The following is a 26,118-nucleotide window of genomic DNA, read 5'->3' on the forward strand; positions in this document are numbered from 1 at the left end:
ATTTATATTTCTTCTTGACTCTAGTTGTCAAGCGATGGATATGCATAAACATTGTTGTACCACGTACATGTAGCTTATATATGACATGTATATTTCCCCCTTTTTCTTTTATTTCAAGTAGCTCCTTAAGTCTGTGTACATCAGGGAACCCGTCAGGGAACTGAGGCATGAGGACTGATATACACGCCAGTATACCCTCCCTAGCTCACTCACTTACCCAGAACCCCACACCTTACTGATTTTATGAGCGAGGAAAAAAATTACATAGAAAAAGTGCAAGCACAAAGCGCTTGAGCAATTTTCTGTATATACACAAAAGAGACACATTAATTTAGCACCATTGAATTCATGATCAGATTAGCATATCACTACAGATATTATAATGCAAGTGTGATCAAAGCACGAGCTATATATATATAATTCTGTATGACCTGAAAACGTGAAAGACCACCTACCCATCCCCGATCCGCGCACCCCTGCATATACTCAGACAGGAGAGCATTCAATTCAATTATGTAATACTGAACCAGCTTCCCTGTCACGTCAGCGGCACAGCCAGCCTCTTTGAATGCTTCTTGTTTACAGAGCTAACTGATCATTCATGATTGTTATTGTCGATTGACCCATTTCAAGTACGCATACACGGACAAGCTGTCAGTGCATCATCAACACCGCTTGAATGGTACAATAATCTCTGCCATTCTCGATCTCGGTGAAATAAAAGGTAAAATTTGATTTTGATATTAATTTGTATAATGTCTATTGCAGATCTGCTATTATAATCTCAATATAATCCTGCGTATGATCAAGGAGGTGGATCACCATTTACCAAGGAGAGAGATCTGATATCTCTTTGGTCAAAGATGAGTATACTTATACGATGGCATCATTATATTTTACAGTAAAAAGCGTTTTCATAGTAGGTATATATCAGGGCCAGGTGTATTGCATCAAAATCAGGCGCTTGCATGAACTTTTCCCCTCGTATAGATATGTGTGTGTGTATTTGAGTTTTGTCAGACGTGTATCAATCAGATATGATTATCTAGTTCTGGGACCTTTAACGTCACCATCCGAAAGACGTAACATTCGAACCTCTGCATCAATTTGTAATTTCACAACGTAGCTTCGATTACAGGTGCACGTCACAACGCACAGTTGTGAAAATTTCATCAAATTTCATCGCATATATAGATATATTTAGTCATAATGTAAAGTCTACTGAGTAACACAATAACGTGAGATGATTATATGATTTACTCCGAGTGTCGCGTAATGATAATGTTCATTGAATGAGAGTGCCTCAAAAACAAACACAAGATCCCGGGGGGGGGGGGCACTCAAAATGTATTTTGGTCGGGGGTATGCTTCACGAAACCCTGAAAATTTCACCAAAATCGGATTTTCACAACATAGTTTTATGCTCAACTAGGTGACATGCAAATGCGATAGTCAATGATCTCCTCCACTCCCTTTTCTATTGTTTGGTTGTTGTTTTTTTATTTATTTCATCACACAATTTTTACAGATTTGAAAATAATGACCAACTTGAGCGAACAGTAAAGGTAATTCCACATATTTAGGGGGAACATTAAAACTGTGTTTCATACGACAATGAGAAAATCTGAATGTTTCAAACAATGAAATACCAAAGAAATAGTGGATGACCAACAGTCCCCTAATTTGCATACCAATCATGATATGAATACAAATGTTTAATGAAATAAATCAAAATTTCGAAATGTCATAACTTTCTAATTTTACATCCGGTGGATTTGTCCTTTAATACCAAGTATTTCTCTTGCATGTCATTATCTTTGTCACAGGGGCAAACATACCATTGCATTGTAATAATTCTTATTTCCCTTTTTTCATATTTCTAAAACATTTTTATAGCTTAGTGAAAACAAACACTCATCATGATTGATCTACTTGGAGGTGGAGAGTCCAGCTTTGGTCAGCTGAATGCCTTGACCATCACAGCAACACTTGGAGTGGTCACTGCTACTCTGGCCCTGTGGACCATGATGAGGCCAAAGGGGTTCCCACCTGGTCCCAGGGGTCTACCTATTGTTGGAAGCATATTCAGTGAGTAGAATGTTCATAATTATTATTATTGTATCACCATCATCATCACCGCCACCGTCATCATCAATGACGATGAAGATGATAATGGTAATAATAATGATCATTATTCTTATTATGAGCGCGAGCCAAAATCTTTGATATTCAAGCATAAAATGTATTATGCTTTACTTCAAAAAGAATAGTTAATTAAGAAAAAAAGGACGATTTCCATAGTTTGTAGCCAGGAACGGAATGAGTAGGCCTACCTCTTTAAACAATAATTGATGCGAGCGCAAAACATGAAGCCAAAAATTGTTGATATTCCAACTTGAAAACTGGAAATTTTTAGCATTAGTACCTTACTAATAAGAGCCCCAAAAATTGTGATATTCTAACCTAAAATATATTATGTTTTACTTCAAAATGGGTATTTTATTAAAAAAAAAAACTTTCCATTTTGAAAAAGGGCTCTCTTTTCTTACGGGATTTTTTTAAAGGGCAAATACGTGCCCTCCTGGTTCCGCCGCCCCTGAGAGTTCGGACTCTGAGATACTTGTTGTTTCTATTTTGTGGAAGTCATTGTACGAGCAGGGTGTCTATATAACTTGTATGACAGCGCCCCCCACCCCCTCCTGGGTCGAAATAGATGAGATTTAGTGAATAAATACCAACTGAATAAAGGGGATATTTTTGATAGATGATGAGAAGAAACCTGTTAAGATTATAGACAGAGGATGGATGAGATCAAGAAAAGAAGAGACAGTGGTGATATAAAGAAGGAAAATACAAAAATATGAAAATGCACTTAATTGTGGTAGAATCTTATTCTTAATCTACTGTGGTGGTATATCGACCACTGCGCATCCAGGTAAACATTAGATTCTACCCGCACCTTCTATCAGTGATATAAATCAAGGTGCTGGTAGAGATATAGGTCGTCCGTTATTTGATCTTATCTTTCTTGAGACTTGGAACATGCCCACAGTATCCATCTGCCCAATATAGGTCAATATCATTGCATTCATTAACATGACTTTTTCACGAAATGAAACTGCGCCATTAATGAATATAATGAATGTGGATTGAAAAGCTCAGGGAAAAGCTATTATCCATGCACGAAGTCTTTTGTTAATCGTCCTTGCCACTGGTGATCCTACGTCATTGCACTTTACTAAACTGGGCGAAGAACTATCGGGCTTTGGTTGGCGGGGCGCAAAATCATTTTCAAAGGTTTACGTATTGAGCCTGGTGATTGGCTAGATCAGTGCATTATGTTTTCTTTGTGACTCTGTACCATGGTTAGACAGGTTGAAGCCCCAAGGTAAAAATTAACCCCCCCCCCAAAAAAAAGCACTAAAACCGAACTGGTATGTTATGAAATAATTCAATGAAAATGCAATTGTGGAAATGCAAGAGTCTTTTTAAAAAGGTTAAGTCCACCCGAATAAGAGTGGATTCGAATAAACAAAAAGAGAAAAGTGAGACGAGCATTATGCAAAAAAAATATTGAAAGCGGATATAATATAAGAAAGTTATGACATTTTCAGACTTGATTTTGCATGTTATATATACATCACAGTGTTCTGCCCCCCCCCCCCCCCGTGGATACCATGCGCCACCATGTGATCTCAAAAAGCACCCCAAACACATATTTTCCATATTCTGAAAATGCATCCCTTAACAAGTATTGGAAACAAAACGATACTATTGGCAAGTATTCCCTGAATTGTACCCCTAAACAAGTACAGCGATATTTCAAACACGGACGTCGGTCGTCGGTTTTATCTTTACCTACATCATTGAGTTTAGTACAGCCCAACTGGCGCAAATCGTACTCTAAACACGGAGTGTTGAGTCCTGGGGCAAAAGTACATCCTTTATAAAACATTTTAGTCTTGATTGTTTATACCCTCGCAAATTTGACCCTAAACACGTAAATTTCCTAGCGAAATAGATACGCTTTTTTCATTATTTTAGTGTTTTTGACACCCTTATCACGTTTCGTACGTAACATGCCCTGTCTTGAAAAAGACACCCTTTTTACGTGTTTTTTGGGGGGGTCGCGCATGGTATCCACTCGTCAATATAAGTGCCCCCCCCCCCCGGTGAACTGCAAATAAGATAGCTGATGATGTCACTGACTATATTTATTTTGTATTTCTTTTTATGAAATATATGATATTCCAATTCTGTGCAGATTTAACAGTAAACATCACTTTTCTCTTTTAATTCAAGTCAAGGAAGGGAACTTTTCGTACTCCGTACATTCTTAAATAGGGACCGTGTTCAAGTCAACTTTTACTTGGAAGGGCTTGATTTGATTTATTGTTTTTGTTCTGCATTCATTTCATTCGTATAATCCATTGGATAACTATTTCTATTGTAAAAGGTGGATAAAAAATCCATTCCAGACAGATATGATCTATCTACTACCAAAACATTCACTTGCCCTTTTAAGAAACGTAAGAAGTTACTTCTGGGTCACTTTGGGTCATTTGGGCTAAAGAGCAGATATGGAACATTCGACTCTTTGTATTTTCTATTCTAAATGAAGATACTGTCCGCTAAATTAATTTCGGGTATCCTTTTGGCATCCTTTATTCATATACATTTTTTTCCTTTATGCATGAATTTAAAAAAATGAGTTGTATCTGATAGGAAGATTCTTACAATAAGTTATGATAAAACATCGCTGATTATCGGCTTTGTTTTATATATTTTCCGAGAGGCAATGTGTGAGTGACGTGTAATTCATGTACAGTCTATTCCAGTAAAAGAAAATAACATTCATTATCGAAGATTTATCATAACTTAGAGTAAGAACGCTAAGAGTCTTTACGTTAATTTGATAATACTTAATTGGCAGTGGTATCTAAATTAAAAAAATCAGATTATTTTCATGTACTCGTGTATGAAAAAGTAACAGTCAAAAGTTACACCAGATGAAAGAGGAGACTAAGTTTTTCAATGATAGGCCATTTTTCTACTAAAGTTGCGGAGACGTACGCCAGTCTTCCACATAAAAATTAATTCGGACTTACGGTACACAGGAGACGTATCCACACTGTTAAAAAACCCTGATTTTACAGAAAAAGAGAAGATTTTGTAAAAAGCATTTACAGAATAATTCTGTAACTTCATTAAAACAAAAATTTTCTGTAATTTAACAGGTCTGTTTAAAAGGGGGAAAGGGTGTTTTATTTAAGGAAATTAAAGGTTCCATACACCAAAAACCAATTCCCTGTTTAGATTACATGCAAGAGTTCTCCAGACTATATGCTGCAGGAACTTCTTTTATTTTAAGGATTTTTTTTCAACAGTGTACGACATCTCAGGGATTGCATTCGCAGAGACTCTCCAACATAGAATTTCCTTCTGTCTTAAGGTACAAACGAGACGTCTATACGACGTTTTGGAGACTTCAGTGGCGGATCGATATGTCCCCCGCATAAACGTTTATTCGGTCTTAAGATGCCCAAGATTGTTCTCCAAGTAGTCGCTGTGACGTCTCGGAAAGTCGAACTTCGTGTAATCAATATTAATATACTCTACCTCTCCCGTTTATCCAGGTATGAACGATTCTCCCGAAGTGGTTTTTGGTAAATGGTCTAAGCAGTACGGTGATATCTTCGGGTTTAAGGTCGGGGAAAGATGGATGGTCGTTCTTAACCGACAAGCTTTGATCAAAGAAGCCGTACTCAAACAGGGTGTAGACTTTGCAGATCGTCCTGATTTCTATTCTAGTAAGTGCTCATAATTTATTATGATAATGACAATGATAATAACATTCCGTTTATATATATATTTCTTTATAATTCTTTCATACGAAGACGTAGGACGTCGACAATTTGAGTATTTTACGATCAAAACTTGATTGACAAAACCAGTGGCGTAACTACGGGGGAGGGGGGCATGGGGGCACGTGCCCCCCCCCCCATCGGCTGGCAAAAAAAAACGGGGAAAAGGAGAAGAGGAGGGAAAAAGGAAGAGAAACGTAGTGGGAAAGACGAATTTATTGTCCATTATAATGCTACATTGTATTATTTTATGTAATATTACGTAATGCTATGTTATATTATTTTATTTTTATTCATTTCTATTTATTCATTTTCCAACACATGGACTGGATAGCCCTCTTCAGCCTAACGGCTGTTCTTCTGAGGGGTCCATTACACAAGAAACATTTTTTTCATAACTATATGAAACATTATTTTGCTCAGGTCCTACGTCTTCATTTTTTCTGGTGCTCGCATAGACTGTTTAACGAGATATTTAATTCTGTTGTACTAAAACCTCCCGTTTTCAAGTCAATATACACCAAATATATTTCCTCGCAATTCGATTTTTTGTTTTTGTAATGACATACAGCTGTATGCTTCTTCTTCATAACTACTTAATGCGATTGTCCACTTTTAAGGTCTTAGTATAAAACATTTCCTGTCCGTGCTTACGTTCGCATTAGCGGATTAGTGAGATGTCTGCTCTTCATGAATTCCTAAAATCAGTCCGAATGTGTATTTTTTCTGATTTGAACGAAATTTTCTAGCTCGCTCGCATCATTTTGGTTAGTGGAATGCATGCGGTCTTAGTGAATTCTTACAAACAAGCCTTAGAATGCCTCTCTTCAGGTCTGGTTTTCCTAAATGTTAAGCTGATTAAAATGACTTCAAAAGTGCTTCATTTGTTTAGATGTAATTCTAACAAAATTAGGAAGCGCTTGGCACTCGCATTAGATGACTATGGTGAGATATGTATACTCTTAATGGATTCCTAAAATATAGTCCTTAAAATGTCCCTGTTTTGGGTCAATATATACAAAATTTTCAGCTCGCGCTTCGCGCTCGCAATTTTGTTAAGCGAGACAGGTACGGATCATGACTACAAAAAATTTGCTTATAATGTCCCTTTTTTGGTCTGAATATCAAAAATTTTCAGCTCGCGCTTTGCGCTCGCATTATTTAACCAATGAGATACATATCCGTTTAATGGCACTGCCTGTCCGTAAAATGTCTCTATTACACTCTAAAAAAAATGAAGTGCTAATTCAGCTCTTAAAGAGCGTGTATAGTGACTGCACTTCGGAGTGATGATTTTTCTCGTTAAAATTTGAACTAAACAAATCAGCACTCCGAAGTGCAGTCACTATACACGCTCTTTAAGAGCTGAATTAGCACTTCATTTTTTAGAGTGTAGGTCATTTTACCTGGCAACTGAGCGCGCTCACTATAAGTGACTCGAAATTTTTGCTGGTGCCCCCCCCCCAAGCCGTGACCCACGGTACGCCGCCGCCACTGGACAAAACTATTACAATATTTATTTAGCTTACAGTTTTACGCAAATTGGCAAATAGTACTGAAAATTAAAGCGTTTGCCAATAAAGTATTAAAGAAAAATACTCGAATTATCGACGTCCTCAATTAAGTTGATTGATCGTAGTAATTTACAGACGATATGCCTACAAATTAAAGGACAAGTCCATCCCAACAAAAAGTTGATTTGAACAAAAAGAGAACAATCCAACTAGCGCAACACAGAAAATTTCATCAAAATTGGATGTAAAATAAGTCATGTCGTTTTAAAGTTTCGCTTAATTTCACAAAACAGTACATCCTGATCGGTATGCAATTGAAGAGATTGATGATGTCATCCACTCACTATTTCTTTTGTATTTTTCTTGCATGAAATATTCTAATTTTCTCCTCATTGTTAAGTGAAACAGCGATTAATTTCTCCCTGAACATGTGGAATACGCATTGTTAAATATGGTTCAGTCAAGTTGGTCCTTATCAAATCTGTAATAATGAAATATTGTATAATAAAAACAAAAGAAATAGTGAGTGAGGGGTATCATCGACTGTCTCATCTGTGCCACTGAATTATGCATATCACTGTTTTGTGAAAAATACGCAAAAATTCAAAATGTCATAACTCTTATTTTACATCGGATTTTGATGAAATTTTCAGCGTTATGCTAGTTTGATTTTATATATCTATTCGAATCAACATTTTTTCTGGGGCGGAGTGGACCTTTAAGTAGTAGGCCTATCACATTTACAGCGTATACAAAAAATGCACCATACACTAAGGGAAACCTTAACGTTTCAAACATAATCAATCCTTTTGTTTTGGTGTTAAGGATCTTTGATCGGAGGTGACTTACATAGGCCAAACTCTAACAATGTTTGTGCTCGTTTCTGGAATCAATTTCCAACTTCAGTTTGTATTTCTATATACAGGTATTTTGAAGTTTAACAAATATTTTCATATAATAATCAGTGATGCCTGAGGGTTGCTCATGAACATATTTTCGTCTTACAATTGAGCAATTCAGTAGGAACTGAAAGAGATTAACCTTTGTTGACGCAATACTTAATCACAGTGGATATTTTCACGGAAGGATTCAAGGACATCGCATTTAGTCCATACAGTGAGACTTGGAAACTTCATCGCAAGTTGGCTCATACTGCTCTCAGGTGAGTTTTTCAGCACAGCGACATGGAACATTTTCATGAACATAGAAAATGTATTGTCATATGCCCATCATGACAATGAGCTACTTAAGTCTTTGTCGAAAATTGGTAAATCAAAACAGCAGTTTCGTCCTGGACTCTTGACATTATTTACAATTATTCGTCAGCTCCGAAACTGTATTCTTAATTCAGCAATTTTTGACAAAGACTTCACAGCTGTTCATTGTCATTCTGTGTTCTTGAATTATTTTTGTGTCGTGGAAGAGACACCAACAACCGACTTTAAACAGACCGATGACAAATCCCAATCAAAACAATGTATAGTTTAAAAAAATTGTAATAGGCCTAACTGTATACTAACCACCGAAAGTGGTAGTGTATTATGCACACATTGTATATACCAGGGTATATACGGTTACACTTCGTAATTCCGAAGGATCTTTATTCCGGAGGTTCGTAATTCCGAAACACGTAAATTGCCTATACCTCGATGTTCGTTAATCCGAAAACGTAAAAGGGTTCGTTGATCCGAACATTTGTGGCGTTATTCCGAAGGTTCGTTATTCCGACGGTTCGATAATCCGAAAACGAAATAAGATTCGATGTTCCGAAGGTTAGTTAATCCGAAAACAAAATAAGGTTCGTTGTTCCGAAGGTTCGTTAATCCGAAAACGAAATAAGGTTCGTTAATCATTTCGTTTTCGGACTAACGAACCTTCGGAATTTCGAACCTCATTTCGTTTTCGGATTAACAAACCTTCGGAATTACGAACCTCACTTCGTTTTCGGACTAACAAACCTTCGGAATAACGAAGCTACGGAATTGCGGTTGTATGCGATATATACACATCCCTTGTTATGGAGTGCCCCCAAAAGTTTTGAATGTTCAGCTCAGTATATTGCTATCACCCCCCCCCCTCCCTCACTCGGACCAGATTTACGCCGGTGCCTTCGACTTATAGATTTAAGCAGGTTCCATATCCCTGATTTAAGTATCGTGGGAACGAGTAAGTCGAGGGAATGAGTTGGGGAAACCTTGGGGGTTCAGTTATTGTTAACAATAATGTGATATTTACATCATTGACTTAAACTGTATGTTTTATAATCCATTTGGTGATTTGATCCTTCATGATGTGAACATAGAAAAAGAACTACTTTCATAAAAAATAAATCTCTGTCTCTGTTTTCGACGATCATGCACACCTTTTAAAAATGGGCATTTTTCAAAATGGCGTGTAACTTGTTGAGGCAGAGGTGTCATGAATACAAGCAGGTACAAAAGCAACCGTCATTTCAATGTTTTCTTCGATGGTTTAATGTGATTTTGGTGCATGTTATTAATGGAGGTACTGATAACACACTTACTGACGCAAATCGTTGCGTATGCATACAGAGAGCTTTGTACCCACGAACTCGGCTTAATGGACTTTGATCGAAGTCAGCTTAAACATATTTCAACTGGGCTATTTCAGACCAGGGTATTTATATATTATTCAAATCAAATAATTATGCAAATTAGCGACTGAAATTTGCCCTAAAATTGTATTTATAATATTTTTGCCTTTAACTCACTTTATATAGCTATTAGAATGCTATATTTTGTGAGAGTATATGAATGTTTACATTTCTAACAATATCTTCAAATAATTGACAAAATATGATGAATTTCTTATGCATTTTTTTTTATATTCTTATGTATTTCTCTGTTTTTTCGAATCTTTGTCTTTTTTCGATGAAGTTTGTTGGTGACCCTTTTGCAATCATAAATAACATAAAATAAATCCATAAAATCAACAAAAGTATAAAAAAAAATCATATTATCATGATTTTTGGTTGAAAACCCCAAATTGCTTTGATTTGTACACGGAATCACGTTTTTTGAGCAATCAAAATTGACAGTGGTGGTGATCCTGGGAAGGGGCGGTGGCGGGGGAGGGGCGAGTATCCTTCTTGATTTTCGATTTATGTACAGAATCGACCCTTTGGGAGAGAAATTGTCTCCTCCCCCACCCCCCCCCCCCCCCCCCCCCACCCCACCACACCCGGAACAAAAAATATCCTGAACCACGTACTTTCTATGGAAGCAAAGGTATGATCAAGGCCTATAATTAAAAGAAAATAATGATACATCTTATTTGTAACCAGATTACAGCCCATATTGCCGACTAGAAAGTCTGACAAGCCAGGATTACAATCATGGCATGTTATATATTCATTCGGCCCATGCCGCTATTAACCTGTCAATTTATTAATGATATTTTTACCTCTACCTTTTTTTTCACTCTTACATGACGTAAAAATGAATAGACCGGTTTACTAACATATTAAAATTTTATGCATACCAGTTTAACAAAGGTTGCCCCTAACAACCGGAAAGCTTGCCCGATGTTTGCCCGACATAGCAAAAACTAATGTATGCAATGTGGATTCCAAGTATTGAAATAACATTGTTAGGTACAGGTTAATTGAATAACTCGTTACTAGGCCCGAGAGAAGAAATATCCATAAATTTGACTTTTTGTAAAACTGTCTATTCAGTCTGGGGGTCGATAGAAATAATAAAATCTTATCTCGTGTTTTACGAACAATACAGGCACTTTGCAACCGGCAAACCACTCCAGGATTTGATCTCGAGTGTCTATCCAAAGATTGAAAAGTATCTTGCCGAGAAGGAAGGCAAACCGGTCGACCCTAAGCTTCTCCTCACTCTTCTCATGTACAATGTCCTTACACAGATGTGTTTTGGGACAAGGTAGGTTGCATTACAGAAACAAAGACTAGGGCAATTGAGTCCACCCCAACGTAAAGTTGATTTGGAGGATCAAGAGAAAAATCAAAAGTTCATCGAATGTAGAAATAAGAAATTTATGAGATTTTAAAATGTCGCTTATTTTCACAAAGCACGTTTGCTTAAACAGGTTTTATTTATTGTTTTGTTTCATCGTTATTGTTATCACTGTTATCGTTATTATTAGTATTATTATTGTTGTTGTTGTTATGATTATGATCATTATTATTATTATCGTCATCATCATGATAATCACCGTCATAATCATTATTTTTATTGTTAGTATCGTCATGATTATGATAATAATGATAAGTATTATTATCATTATTATTAGTAGTAGTAGTAGTAGTAATAATAGCCAATTATTTTCTAAAGCGCTTTTCCTAGAATGGCTCAAAGCGCGTTACAGCATATTATTACCCCGGTCATTGGAGTAGTAGTAGTTGTAGTAGTAGTAGTAGTAGTAGTAGTAGTAGTAAAGTAGTAGTAGTATAGTAGTAGTAGTAGTAGTAGTAGTAGTAGTAGTAGTAGTAGTAGTAGTAGTAGTAGTAGTAGTAGTAGTAGATGAAGAAGTATAATAGTAGTAGTAGTAGTAGAAGTTGTAGTAGAAGTTGTAGTAGAAGTAGTAGTAGTAGTATAGTAGTAGTAGTAGTAGTAGTAGTAGTGTAGTATAGTAGTAGTTGTTGTAGTAGTAGTAGTAGTAGTAGTTGTTGTTGTTGTTGTAGTATAGTAGTAGTAGTAGTAGTAGTAGTAGTAGTAGTAGTAGTAGTAGTAGTAGTAGTAGTAGTAGTAGTAGTAGTAGTAGTAGTAGTAGTAGTAGTAGTAGTAGTAGTAGTAGTAGTAGTAGTAGTAGTAGTAGTAATAGTAGTAGTAGTAGTATAGTAGTAGTAGTAGTAGAAGAAGTAGTAGTATAGGCTTCCTATTATTATCATTCTTTAATCACTCATCTGTGTTTTAAAAATCAAAGCTTTACAATCATTGTCTTCTCTTTGTAAAATTATTTTCATTTCAGTTACGAGTTGGAATCTCCCGTTGTTGTGAAATGGGTGGAAATGGCTGACGAATTCAATGAACAATTTGGACTAGGTCTAGCCGCGGATTTCTTCCCTTGGGCCAAATACGTTCCCACAAGTGGGCCACGATTTATCAAGAATAGCTCAGAAAGGTTCTTCACTATGATGCGTGCACTGGTTGACGAGTCTAGAAAAAGATACGATTCAGGTGAGATTATGTTTTCTACTATAATGTTGTGGAATCACTTTCTTATGTTCGATGTCATAATAGCGAATATAATAAGCACAAAACGTGTCACGACGGTACATGATTTCGCATGCTAGAAATATGATCTTTCCAGCGTGAACAATTTGTCTGTTTTTGTTTGTTTGTTTCACAGAGAACATCAATGATTTCTATAGTCTGCTCCTCAAAGCCCAGGAAGATGCAAGGAAAGAAGGGGAGAATGTAGATAAACTGACAGATACACACATTTTGCAGACGATTCTAGACATCTTTTCGGGTATACTTTCTGATTATTTACGGGGGGTTATTGACTCGGGAGAATGGTGGATATTGTTTGTCAGATGGGGTCAGATTATATCAAGATTGAATCACCTGATGGGCCATTATGTCCCCTGTTTCGCGTCATTTTCCCAATCCCATGATCCCAATAAAATAATGGAACGTACGTGACCCAGTGGATTTAGTCTCCGGAGTTTGAAACGTCATGGGTTCAAATCTCAGCCATGGCGTAGATTCCTTCAGCAAGAAATGTATCTATGTTGTTCTGCACTCGACCCAGGTGATGAAAATGGGTACCCGGTAGGAATAATTCCTTGAAATGCGTGTGCGCTGTAAGTATATAATTACGGCCGCCAAGCTAATTAAAGCCGGGGTGATAATACGCGCCACTTGCACACTGTAACCCCGGGATGTAACAATCCTGCCTGTGGGAAACCTACAGGCTACAGGCAGCACTATAATAATATTTATGCCAATGAAATAATGTACACAGCACTCACTTTAACCCTATCTAGGCCGGGGGGGCCTCGGAGCCCCCCCCCCCCCCTCAACAAATCGCGCGATATTTTCGCCGCTCAAATTTTTTTGACCGCGCCGCTCGCTGACTTTCTACTTTCAAGTCTTGCGCAACTTTTGAGACCAATTTTGCGTCACGCGTTGGTACGTGGTTCCAAAATTACGCAACACTATGTAAGTGCACTGCATGTCAGACCAAAAATTGCTCAAAAGCGTGATTTCGTGTACAAAGTCAATGCAAATTGTGTTTTCAACCAAAATTCATAAATGCATGATTATGTTTTAGTTTTGCTAGTCTAAATGTATTTATTTTATGCTTTTTATGATCACAGAAGAGTTCCCTACGAATTTCATTGAAAAACCAATGAAAAACGAAAGGTAAAAAAACAAAGTAATACATAAGAAATTGCAAAAAACAATATAATACATAAGAAAATGATTTGATATCGCATTTTTTATGTACACTTGCTAAGAACACCACAAAGAGTTTCGATACCAAAAATTAGTACATTTGGAGCTTTATTTAGGGAGTTAGAGGAAAAAGAATGATTTCGCATACTAATTATGCATAAATTAGCATAATCATTTAATAGCAATTCGCATGAAATAAATCAATATACAATCTTGTAGATTATGTCCCAGGCAACCCGCGTGCCAATTTTCGGCGCGATCGCGCGGTCAACGGCCGAGCTCCTAAGGGGGGGGGGGGGGCTGGCAATATTTTGTAAGTGCATGTCAGACCAAAATTGTTCCAAAACGTGATTTTATGTACAAAGTCAATGCAAATTGAATTTTCTCATCTTATTCATAAAGATATGATTATTTCTACTTTTAACAGCTGAAATCAATTGATTTAAGCATAATTATGCTTCAAAAAGGTTGTGCAATAAATCTGATGAAAAAAAAGGGTTGAAAAACCAAAAAAATACATGAAATTTGTTTCCAAACCAAAGTTTTTTTTTACAATTGCGACTGTTAAGAATGCTACAAAGAATATTTTTACCTAAATTAGCATTCTAGGAGCTTTATTTATTGAATTACAGCAAAGAGTATGATTTATGCATTAATTAGCATAATTAATTCATATAAAATAAAATCTCATTATTTTGGAAAATTTTACCATACAGCCTTGTAGATTACATCGCACACTACCAGCGTGCAATTTATTTCGCGGTGCTCGCGCGATCGGCGGCCGAGATCTCAGGGGGGGGATAGAGGTGACAACAATGTCGCCCCCCCCCCCCTTGGCGGAGGCTGGATCCACCCTTGCTCTGGGTATCATGTTTATAATTATGTCGACTTGGCTAGGTATTGTATTACGCTATGAAGACACAAGTTGATTTGGAAAGATTAGGTACTTCGCCATATCTGTGAGGCGACTTACTATAAGAAAATGTACCACACGAATTCGACAACTATTCGTAAGTCAAATTAACGGATAGGGTATCTCGCCATGTCGAGAAACAATTTGTTTTAAGACTTTGCGAGCTAATGTAGGCCTAGTCCCGTCATGTCGATCTACAACTTGGCGAAAAAGTTATATCTCGTCTTTATCGTTAAGTAAATGCAATTTAGAATGTTGCTCTTGGATTTTTTTTCTTGGTAATGCATATTTCTTGCTCGTTTTATTTCTAGCTGGCACCCAGACCACTATTGAGACTCTGTATTGGGCCATGGCGCTGCTTGTGACCTACCCAGAATTCCAGGCAAAGGTCCAGACCGAGATCGATGATGTCATTGGCCGTGATCATCTACCTACCATCAGTGACCGCGGAAAACTTCCCTACACGGAGGCCACTCTCTACGAAGTGATGCGGTACAGTAGTATTTTGCCCACTTCAGTGCCTCGCGCTACTACAAGAGATACAACACTTGGTAATTATATCCAGGGCTCCGTAAGGCCCCCATCTCACTAGGATGGCGATCATGGCGACCATGGCGATCTGTCTAAATCCCGCAAAGCGTAGCAGAATCGTCCTCGAATTCTATTTTTAGCCTGAGAGGCGATTGCACTGCAACTTCACTGCGACGGACCTGCGCTGAAGGTGATGGTAATACGCTGATAGTACGACGCTGCCACTCTCTTGCCACGATTTGAGGCAGATGTGATGCGCTGCTTCTGCGATCAAAGCGACCTTACAACGAGGCTCATACGCTAATTAGGACCTCGGTACGGTGGTGCTACGAATGAAGCGATTGTGTTACGTTCATGATGGGCTCTTGAAACGATTTCAAGCAATCGGCATATTAATCGCGGCACATGAGACATTTTTCAGTCGATTGCCAACCTCCGACCAAGCTGGATGTCCAGAATTTGGTTGGACTTATACATCTTAGCATTATACAACAACATCAGTTAGAAGTTGAATACGAGGACCTGATACGAGGACAGGAGAAGGAGGAGGCCAAAAAGAGCATAAAAATCTTTGATATTCTGTTTATTTTTTTTCACAAAATTTTGTAACTCAAAATTGTTAGGTAAATTCCTTTCAAATTTGCTTATAAGAAGTAGTCTACTGATGTGAGAGCACTCATAAGGGGGGGGGGGCACAATGCCAGAATCCCCATAAAATGTGCTTTCCCAATCAATACATCAGTGAAAAAATTCTAATATTGTCTACTGTCACTGTAGTTAGAATTCATTCTATTTTTAAAACAGTCAATTTATATATTTTTGCGGAGGTAACCCATTTCGTCATCAAGAAATGTGAGCGTCTTTTTTCTCTCTCTTTCAAGCTGGCTCAGCTTTTCATCCTCCTCCTGTATACTCCCTCTTCCTCCTCCTCTACCACCATGACCACCACCATAACCTCTTCTTCCTCTTGGACCGCCGCGCCGGCAGCCCTTTTTGGTCCTTTTTCTGGGAAGTATATTTGAAAACGTCGTGGTGTCGCCTCGTAATCTGTTGAAAATGTGATAATCGGGACAGTGTTTTGTAGCAGCGCGGACGGTCGCTGCTCAATCGCTGCCCAGTTATCAGCGGCGCAGCAAAAGCGCAACGCGAATGCCTGCAGCGGGCTGAGAACGTGTGCCACATGCCACCCAAAGGGAAAGCGTCGCGGTGGAAACGGTGTGAAGCGTGTCGAGCGCAAGGCAGTCGCCTTGTAAACGGAAGCAGCGTAGCAGAATTGTCTTGGGAACGGGCCTGAAAAACACGGGCGATCGGTGCCGCTTTTAATGCGCTTCTACTACGCTTTATGCGTTGGAGCTCCGTTACAGCTACGAATATGTCGTTTGTAATACGCTCTTGACTCGATTATGATGCGCTTTAGCACCTCCGCGATCTCGCTACGTAAGTTTTGAACATGTTCAAAATTTTGTGGCGACCAGGAAGATGGTGGCGATCCTTGCCGCTTCTGAAAAGATCAAGGTACGACGGAGAAGATTGAAAAGATCAAGCCACGTTCAAGCTACGATATACCACGCTTTGTCGATTTTTGACGATCGCAGCGGAATCTCCATCTAGTGAGATGGGGGTATAACACAAAGATTAGCGATCAATCGTTAAATGAACTGACCAATCAATATCAATGTTACGCGCGCATTAGTTTTGAAATACTGACCAGGGACCAATCAGTGCGGTTCTTGCATATTTGCGATTAATCGCAAACCTTTGTGTTACGGAGCCCAGGTCATGTGCCTTTTTCATTAGGAAGCATTCAGAAACACGATCTTATAGGTAGTCAAGCCCGAACCGCATTGTGACAGGAAAAAAGCCTGCTCATTTCAGTACCGTCCTATGTTAATTCAGTCATATTTTCGGAAACTCTCTACACATAAGAAAAATGGTGCTAAAATCAGTCTGTGTTCCGAGTGGTTCTTACCCTCGTGTGTTAAAACAGTGTATAAAAAAGGCCCAATCTTGTTCATAAATTACAGTGAATATCGCTCGTTTTATCTTTAAAATATCGTATTGTCTGATGTACATAAGTTCTTATTTGTTTACTGCAATGGTTTCTGTTATCTGATCATCTTCTAGGAGGCTATTCCATCCCCAAGGGTGCGGTGGTGATGATCAATACCTACTCCATGCACTATGATCCTCAAGAATGGGACCAACCGGACAAGTTTCTTCCAGGTAAGGAAATTCATTACACGAATAAAAGCCCATCAGGTACTATCTCCCATCGTCTTAGATTTTATTATAAAAAGAAGTACAATTGTTATCCCACCGTTGCCACCGGCTCTGCCACCATAAAGGGGTAATACTTGTGATGAACTCCTATATATAAGGCCCATAAGAATAATACCAACTAGACAAGTTTATGTCAGGTATAAAATCGATTTAATCAATTCCCTTAGCATAACCTCGTCCGGTCTAGTGAATCAATTCAAATCATCCCACGCCCACCATAAAGATGCGATAGCTGTGATGAATAACTACTCTGCTCTGTGAGCCTTGGGGGTTAGGACCAACTTGACGAGTTCTAACTAAAAAAATGCCATTATTAAATATGACATTAAGCTGTATGATTAGCACTGACCTGATGATAACACAGAACTAGTTGGATAAGTTTCAAATCCAGCCAGTTTGGTTGTATTTGGCAGAACAGCACACACTACCATGTTTAATGTAATTGTGCAGTATGTGGGTTATATGTTACGTGACGTTTTGCCCGTGGTGTGTTTTTGATGTGTTCTTGGGAATTTTCTTCTTGCAGATCACTTCCTCAGTAGCAGTGGTACTGTCCGTGATCACCCTTCAAGCTTTCTACCCTTTGGAGCAGGACGTCGTGGTTGTCTCGGTGAAGCCGTGGCCAAGGCTGATCTCTTTCTGATCTTCACATGGTTCATGCAGAACTATACCTTCAGCAGGGTTCCTGGAAAGGAGTCTGAAGACATCTTAAAGATGATTCCTCAGACAGCTTCTGGAAGACTTTTGCGGCCTTATGAGATCATGATCAACAAGCGTGACTAATATAAGTTCTTTAACTTGCTCTAAGTCTAATAGAGAACAATCAATATTTTATTGTAGATGAATACTGGGAGAACAGTTTTCGGAACTGAAGTGGCTACCCTGGGTAAATATACTTGGGTACCTGAATATTATGGTAGTTCTCAGTCCTATTGGTAGTTTGTCTGAATACTGTATACTATGTTATTATCAAAATTCATCTGTATTTAAAATTTAGCTTTTGATGTTTATTTGATATCATATTTTTAGTTTAGAACGATTTTGGCGTGATCCTTTGTTCTTTTTTTTTGTCCTTTCCATCGGGTCATTGCTCTGTTTTTAATGTGCTTTCTTATGTATGTATACTGACATGGTTAAGATTAATCTACGAATCTAACATGGTATACGGTGCAGTATTCCCTCAAAAAGACACAAATTGTAACATAGTATGAAGAAAAAATAAAGTTCTGCCTTGGTTATATATGTATATATGTATGTATATGTAAAGCCTTTTTCAGCCACTTAACCATGTAGCATCGTCTCAAGGGTATTTACAGAAATGTATGATTTATGGATCGTTGTGGCCCAGTGGATTACTCTCCAGACTTTGAAACAGAGGGTTGTGGGTTCGAATCCCAGTGATGGCATTTGCTTCAATAAGAAATTTATCAACATTGTGCTGCGCTCAGCCCAGGTGAGGTGAATGGGTACCAGTCCTGGCAGGAATTAATTCCTTGAAATGCTAAGTGCTTAGTAAAGGTTGCCAGACTAAAGCAAGGGCGGCGCGTATTTTCGTTAAAGGAAAAATGGGAACACTTTTGAATATAACCAAATGGGCATTTGGATGCAAACGGATATTTTTACCATCAGATTAAGTTTTTGCCTGAATAGCAGTGTGTTTCTTAGTCATGAAGTTGAGTTAAACATTTTTGAAGGAAATATATTACAAAATGAATATCGATAAGCCCCAACTGTACCAGATCTTGATCTACTGTGATATAATATTTACAAGTAACCTTGGGATTATAGACTTTCCCATGAAATCAGTGTTTACTGGAATAATAATAATAATAATAATGGTATTTTATTCAAAGACTGTTCGCAGCAAGAGCTGAATTGTACAGAACTTTTACATTAAAAAACATAAAACATAACAGTATCAAAATAGAATTATAAAAATACACAAAGCAAAAGAAAAATGTACTATCATTAATACTTTGGGGTTTATGAATCAACAGAATATTTTTAAATATAAGTAATTGCAGAGGTTTCAAAATTTGCTTAAGATATAGTATACGAGAAAGCTGATTGGAAGGATTTATGATGCAAGTGAATTGGATTGGATAAATTTGACTTGAGGATAACGAGATTTTGAATTAGTGACGTATTCAGAGTATAAGGAGAAATGAAAGTGGGTAACAATGGGTAAATGGAACTACTTACATTTATCTTTAAGAAATCCTTGGGCATATGAGAGGTGTTCTGAGCTCGTTTTATGAATACGACAAAGGAGATTCTGCCCTCCTGCCCCGTTTGACCGTCTTATCGAACACAACAAATCCTCTTTTCGAATAGATGACCCCCACACAAATACCACTAATGAGGGCCGCTTTAGATAAGCGTGCATGCTCTCACAGATGACACACCAAAAAAAGCTTCACAGACTTTTTTTTCAAACATAACTAACGGTTCTCACAAAACTTTCACACGCATTAGTAAATATGCCAAAAATATAAGAAAATTTGACACGACTCAATCGACATATACTGAATTAAGTTTAAAGAGACAAACTAAAACGACAATACAATTGTAAAAATCCCTATTTCAAAATTGGCATCACTTCTTTTGGTTAAGAAATAAGTTTGATTGCAATTTTCTAGAATTTACTCTGCGAAAACAATTATCCTTCATAACCGGAAGAGAGATATCCCTAAATGTACAGACGTAATTCTTACTCCTTAAGAGACATTGATTACAGACAATGAAACTGACGAAGATCTGTCGGTATATTCATAGATTAAGTAAACAAATGGTTTTCCCGAAATTGTTAAAATTTATACAAATTGCATATCTTTAGGGTTCCGACTAATACAGTTTTGCTTCACAGTAGTCCTGACCATAATATGTACCTTGTATTTGATTTAAGACTCTTATGTTATCTTTTGTAATCTTGTATTATGTCTTTTCTCTATGATAGTTTGATGTTTTAATGGTCAATCAATTTAATTGAAATTGAAAAATAAATGGAATACTCAAATAAATGCTCCAAAGGTAGATTGGGCCTAAATATATTTTTACATCAATTCTTGTTTATCAACATGTATATTGTGTTTAATTCAACGAAATTCACCGGATACCTGGTGTGCAAAAACATTTGAAATATGATCATTTTCCACGTCCTATTAATGCACATGATGTAATGAATCTGAGGAAATCGTACAACATTTTGGGATTACTCAGTTACCTGATGTTTTTTTTGTGCATGTATAACACTTATTTGAGAAGATAAAGTTACTGTAATAAAACAAGGATTTTGTGGAAATTTAATTTCATTATTTCCTTATTGTTTTCGTAGCCCAAACATGGAGTAGTATGCGTGTGCACCGCTTTGTAACTGAAAGGAAAAGGCTATATAGTGATGCAAAGATGAGGGAAGGGCGCGCTTCCCCCCCCTCCCAATTTTTTTACGAACGAGAAAAAAAAAGGAAAAAGAGAATGGTGAAATATGAAATTATTTTCTGAATCTTTTGATGTCAAAATCAATCAGAAATTTGATTATTGTAGTAATAAGAATGTCGACATATTCGATCGCTTGCAGCTTTTTATAGATGTTGCCCTATACGCCATATCTGACCCCCTCAAAATGTTTGGATGATTACACCTCTGCTCTATATAAAATGACTATTTAAATGAATTGGATTTTATACCATATACATATTTCCAGCTATTTCAAATATGATGGATCATCATTAAATGCTTTTAAATATATGTTGAACTTTCATGTCTGTGTTGAACAATGAATTTATGTGAATTTGTATCATTTAATAAAATAAGGAGAAACATGACTTTGCTGTTTAGATTTATTCTTTTGAGTCTGGTCTTTATTTGACGTTGTTTATTTACGGTCACGGTGTAAATAACGAGGGGAGTGGGGATATACCCCCATACTTTTCGGAGAGGGGGGTGGCATCTATAATTAATTTCCCCCACCCACTTTTCACGACAGAAACGATATTCTTTAATCATCAAGTTATTCATACTACAGTTAATGCGGGAATTCATCATTAAATACATTCGAAGTGCTTAAATTGGCCCAATTTTCGCTCTGGTCCGCCATGCCAAACCCGACCTTAAGCTCATTGCAATCCGTTGCATGATGAGAAAATAGTTATAGCACACCCATTTATGAATTGTATGATACCAAAGGACTAAATGTGGTTTTAACTTTGAACATAAAACAATTTAAACTATATCATGTACACTGCCGTGAATGTGGGGAAGGGGGGGGGGATAATAGCATCTTTGTTGAAGTGTGAGATAACTTGTAAAATAATATTTCTTCTAAAGTTTTCGTTATTGATAATTCATCCTTATCATCCTCTGTAATACATGCATGTAATTTTAAACGACTGTAGCAAAGCAACTTTTTTTTTCAACGATCGCTCACTACGCTCACTTGCCGCATTTCTCAAATAAATACACACCCCTTAAAACATGGTCCTGAGCAGCGGGTTTCCTGGGGTACAGCGTGTATTATTCTTCATAAGCACCCCAGGAATTCTGGAAGGTGTGGGGGAATGAGAAATATGTAACCCAAATTGGCCTTCTTTTTTTCTTTTCAAAATTCCTTGAAATTCGATTTGGTCATCATTCTGTCATCCAGTCATTATTTACTGTAGTCAGTGGCGTACCGTGGGTCATGGCATTGGGGGGGGGCACCCGAGCAAAAAATTCGGGTCACTTAGGGAGCGCGCGAAGCGCGCTCAGTTGTCAGGTAAACTGACCTAATAGAGATATTTTAAGGACATGCAGTGCCATCAAACGGATATGTATCTCACTGATTAAATAATGCGAGCGCGAAGCGCGAGCTGAAAATTTTTGATATTGAGGGCTAAAAATTGACATTATAAGCAAATTGTTTTGTAATCATGATACTTAACACTGTCTCGCTAAACAAACAATGCGAGCGCGAAGCGCGAGCAAAATTTTTTTGTACCTGACCCTAAACAAGGAGATTTTAAGGATTATATTTTAGAATCCATTAAGAGTATAAATGTCTCACCATAGTCATCTAATGCTATTGCCATCCTTTGCTGATTTTGTTAGAATTACATCTAAGCACAGTCATGAAGCACCTTTTGTAGTCATGTAATCATGATTATCATAGGCATCTTACTAATCAAATACTGCAAGCGCAAAAGCGCGAGCTGAAAATTTAGGAAATATAGAAGAGGGGCATTCTAAGGGTTGTTTGTAGGAATTCTCTAAGACCCTACGTATTTGACTAACCAAATGATGCGAGCGCGAAGCGCGAGCTGAAATTTTTGTATATATTGACCACAAACATGGATATTTTAAGGACTATAGTTACGAATCCATTAAGTCAGAGTATACATATCTCACCATAGTCATCTAATGCGAGTGCCAAGCGCTTGCTGATTTTGTTAGAATTACATCTAAACACATAGAGCACTTTTTGAAGTCATTGTAATCATGATTATTATACGCATCTCACTAATGAAATACTGCGAGCGCGAAGCGCGAGCTGAAAATCTAGGAAATTCAGACATGAAGAGGGGCATTCCAAGGCTTGTTTGTAGGAATTCACTAAGACCCAACGTATTTCACTAACCAAATGAAGCGAGCGCGAAGCGCGAGTTAAATTTTTTTTATATTCAGATCAGAAAAATTGACATTTTAAGGACTGATTTTAGGATTTCATGAAGAGCAGAAATCTCACCAATCCACTAATGCGAACGTTAGCACGGACAGGAAATGTTTTATATTAAGACCTTAAAATAGGGCAATAACTTTCAGTAGTCATGAAAAAGAAGAATATATCACTACTTAAAACAATAATAACTCTAATTGCGAGGAAATATATTATTTTGTTGTATATTGATTTGAAAACGGGAGGCTTTAGTACAGCAGGTTTATATATCTCGTTAAAAAGTCTATGCGAGCACCAGGAACAATGAAGACACAATTAAGCAAATAATGTTTCATAAAGTTGTGAAAAATGCTTCTTATGTTATATAACATAATATTACAATATGATAAACAACAATTTCTCCCCCCCCCTACGTATTTCTTCCTTTTCCTCTTTTTTCTCTCTTTTCCCCTTTTTTTTTTTTTTTTTTTTTTTTTGCCAGCCGATTGGGGGGGCACGTGCCCCCCCATGCCCCCCCGTAGTTACGCCACTGACTGTAGTTCATTACTTCATATCCCAACAAATCCATTACAATATAGCCATCGAAAACCGCTATTATGTACACATTTAAAGTATATACCTACGTATACATTACCAGTGATATGATAATTACACACCACATTCGGACACCATTCTGTCTTCCAACTACCGAAATTTTGCTCACTCGCTTGCATATTGAATTAACTGTAATTCATTACTTGATATCAAAACAAATCCATTACTATATACATATCAATCGAAAAAAAGTCAATATAGGCCTTAACCCTTAAAAGACTGGGGGCTGATTTTTTCTCAGCCCCCCCCCCCTCAACATTTTTCGCAGTCTGGAATTTTTTGAACACGTCGATCGCTGACTTTTTACTTTCAAGTCTCGCGCAACTTTTGAGACCAAAATTGTGACCACTGGGTACGCGGGTCCGAAATTACGCAACATTTCGTAAGTGCATGCAGACCCAAAATTACTCAAAAACGTGAATTTGTGTACAAATCCAATGCAAACAATGTTTTTAGCCAAAATTCATAAATGTATCATTATTTTTCATTTCACTACTTAAAATCAATTAGTTTTTATCTTGTTTATGGTCAAAATAAAGTCCCAGACAATTTCCATTGAAAAAACAATAAAAACAAAAAGTCGAAAAACAAGGAAATACTTAAGAAATTTAGAAAACAATAGAATACATAACAAAATAAATGTTTTTTTTTCGTAATTTTTGAAAAATAAATTTGATCAGATGCCTATCTAGAGTATGTGAAACAAAAATTAGCATTTTAGGGGCATTATTTTATTAATTAGAGCAAACTTATGATTTTACGCATAAATTAGCATAATTAATGAGCAATGAGATTTTTCGCAGAATATGATATCCTAGTTTTGTAGATAATGCCATGGGTAACGCACATGCCAATTTTCGTCGCGATCGCGCGATCGACAGCCGAGATCATAAAGGGGAGGCTGAATCAGCCCCCTCCCCCCCCCCCCCCCGTCTTCTTAGGCGTCGAAATAGCCCAGTCTATTTAGGGTTAAACTGAAAGATATTAGTATGATGTACACTGTTATTTACCACCGTACACGGAGCCCTTGGTTTAGGGGTGTCCCGTATGTTTTGAATTTTCAGGTCAATATATTGTTATCATCCCCTCCAATGCTCGGATCGGATATATACCAGTGTATACGGTTGAAATATGCTGTATACTGTACATTAATGTTGCCCACCATAATAAAAAAAAAGAAACTACAATGATCAGAAAGAAGGAAATATTCGACTTAACATTCCAATTATTCACAGTCATGATTAAAATAAAAACGTAATAGCAAATAAAATGAATCCATAGTAACATAAAAGGAAACTTAAAACCATAAGATGTTTTGTCACTATTACTAGAGAAAAAAAGGTTATCTAGTCAGATATTGCTCACAAATACCTTATTGTTGCCCAGATGCATGGCGCTCATATTCCGCCATAGGAAATTATATCATTAGGCAAGAGATAAAAATAGAAATACTTGAGTATATGATATACAGCGTGTACCACAAAAATGTCAATGGCACTTTCAATGAGTTGTAAAGTGAAAAATACTAAATCATATTGTATATTATTTTACCATCCTAAACTGGCATTTGTTTTATAGAACTGGCATAAATTTTATGCGATATGGTCTCTTGAACACAAAGATATGAGCCTTCTTTCAGCACTCGCCACTAAAACCTCTCCATCCAAATTTCGTTATTAGTGCGTAATCCAATTATGTCTTCATCCACTCTTTTTATTTTGTTTATTAGACTTTGGACCCGTAATTTGCGGGTCTGTTCTTAAATCTAAAAGAAAATTTAAGATTTCAGTTTTACTAAAAATAAAAAAAATAATTATTTTAGAAATTAACTTCATAAATGAATTAAAACGTTTTATTTTTAAATCCATGATATCATTTTGAAAAGTTCTTTATTTTTCTTTCCATGCCTAATCTTTAGTTTGTAGGGATGAAATTTTAGTGTACAATTCTATTTGTTTGAGCATATCTTAGATCCACGAAAAACCTCTTCACGGGGGTGAACCGCCGCCCTATACCATAATTGATTATCATTGAGAATTACAGTTTTTTTCTTTTGAACCAAGATGCAGTCAAAGTATTGGTATGTTATGAGATGTGTCCTGGGTGAAGATGATAACCTACACTGGTCAGAACCCCTGTTTTAACAAATGCATCTCTGTATTGTTTGTTATGTATGCAATAATTTCATCAGATGAATGATTAGGTCATCTTCAAGTCATGAAGAAAAGAAAATCTTTGCTGATTTACGTTTGTGGCTGAACGTGAATAGAAAACAAATTTTCCTTTTCTTGAAATACCCAATATAAACTGTCATGGACTTTGGCAGTTCTCATATTCTTACGATTTACATTTATAAGTAGGAATAAGCAAGCTCCTTGGA

The 26,118-nt window shown here is 37.1% G+C and overlaps 1 protein-coding gene across 1 annotated transcript; it reads left to right on the plus strand.

The window, feature by feature from the left end:
- The first annotated feature begins 1,888 nt into the window (after positions 1-1,888).
- On the plus strand, positions 1,889-21,318 carry LOC121431953 (cytochrome P450 1A1-like). The gene is made up of 9 exons (XM_041629747.1): positions 1,889-2,088; positions 5,637-5,810; positions 8,447-8,540; positions 11,131-11,289; positions 12,338-12,546; positions 12,719-12,841; positions 14,995-15,234; positions 17,339-17,437; positions 18,021-21,318. Exons 1-9 carry the CDS (start codon positions 1,920-1,922, stop codon positions 18,275-18,277), a joined length of 1,524 nt encoding a protein of 507 aa, XP_041485681.1. The 5' UTR covers positions 1,889-1,919; the 3' UTR covers positions 18,278-21,318.
- Positions 21,319-26,118: the final 4,800 nt, after the last annotated feature.

Source organism: Lytechinus variegatus, chromosome 18, assembly GCF_018143015.1.
Source record: "Lytechinus variegatus isolate NC3 chromosome 18, Lvar_3.0, whole genome shotgun sequence".
Lineage (NCBI taxonomy): Eukaryota > Metazoa > Echinodermata > Echinoidea > Temnopleuroida > Toxopneustidae > Lytechinus > Lytechinus variegatus.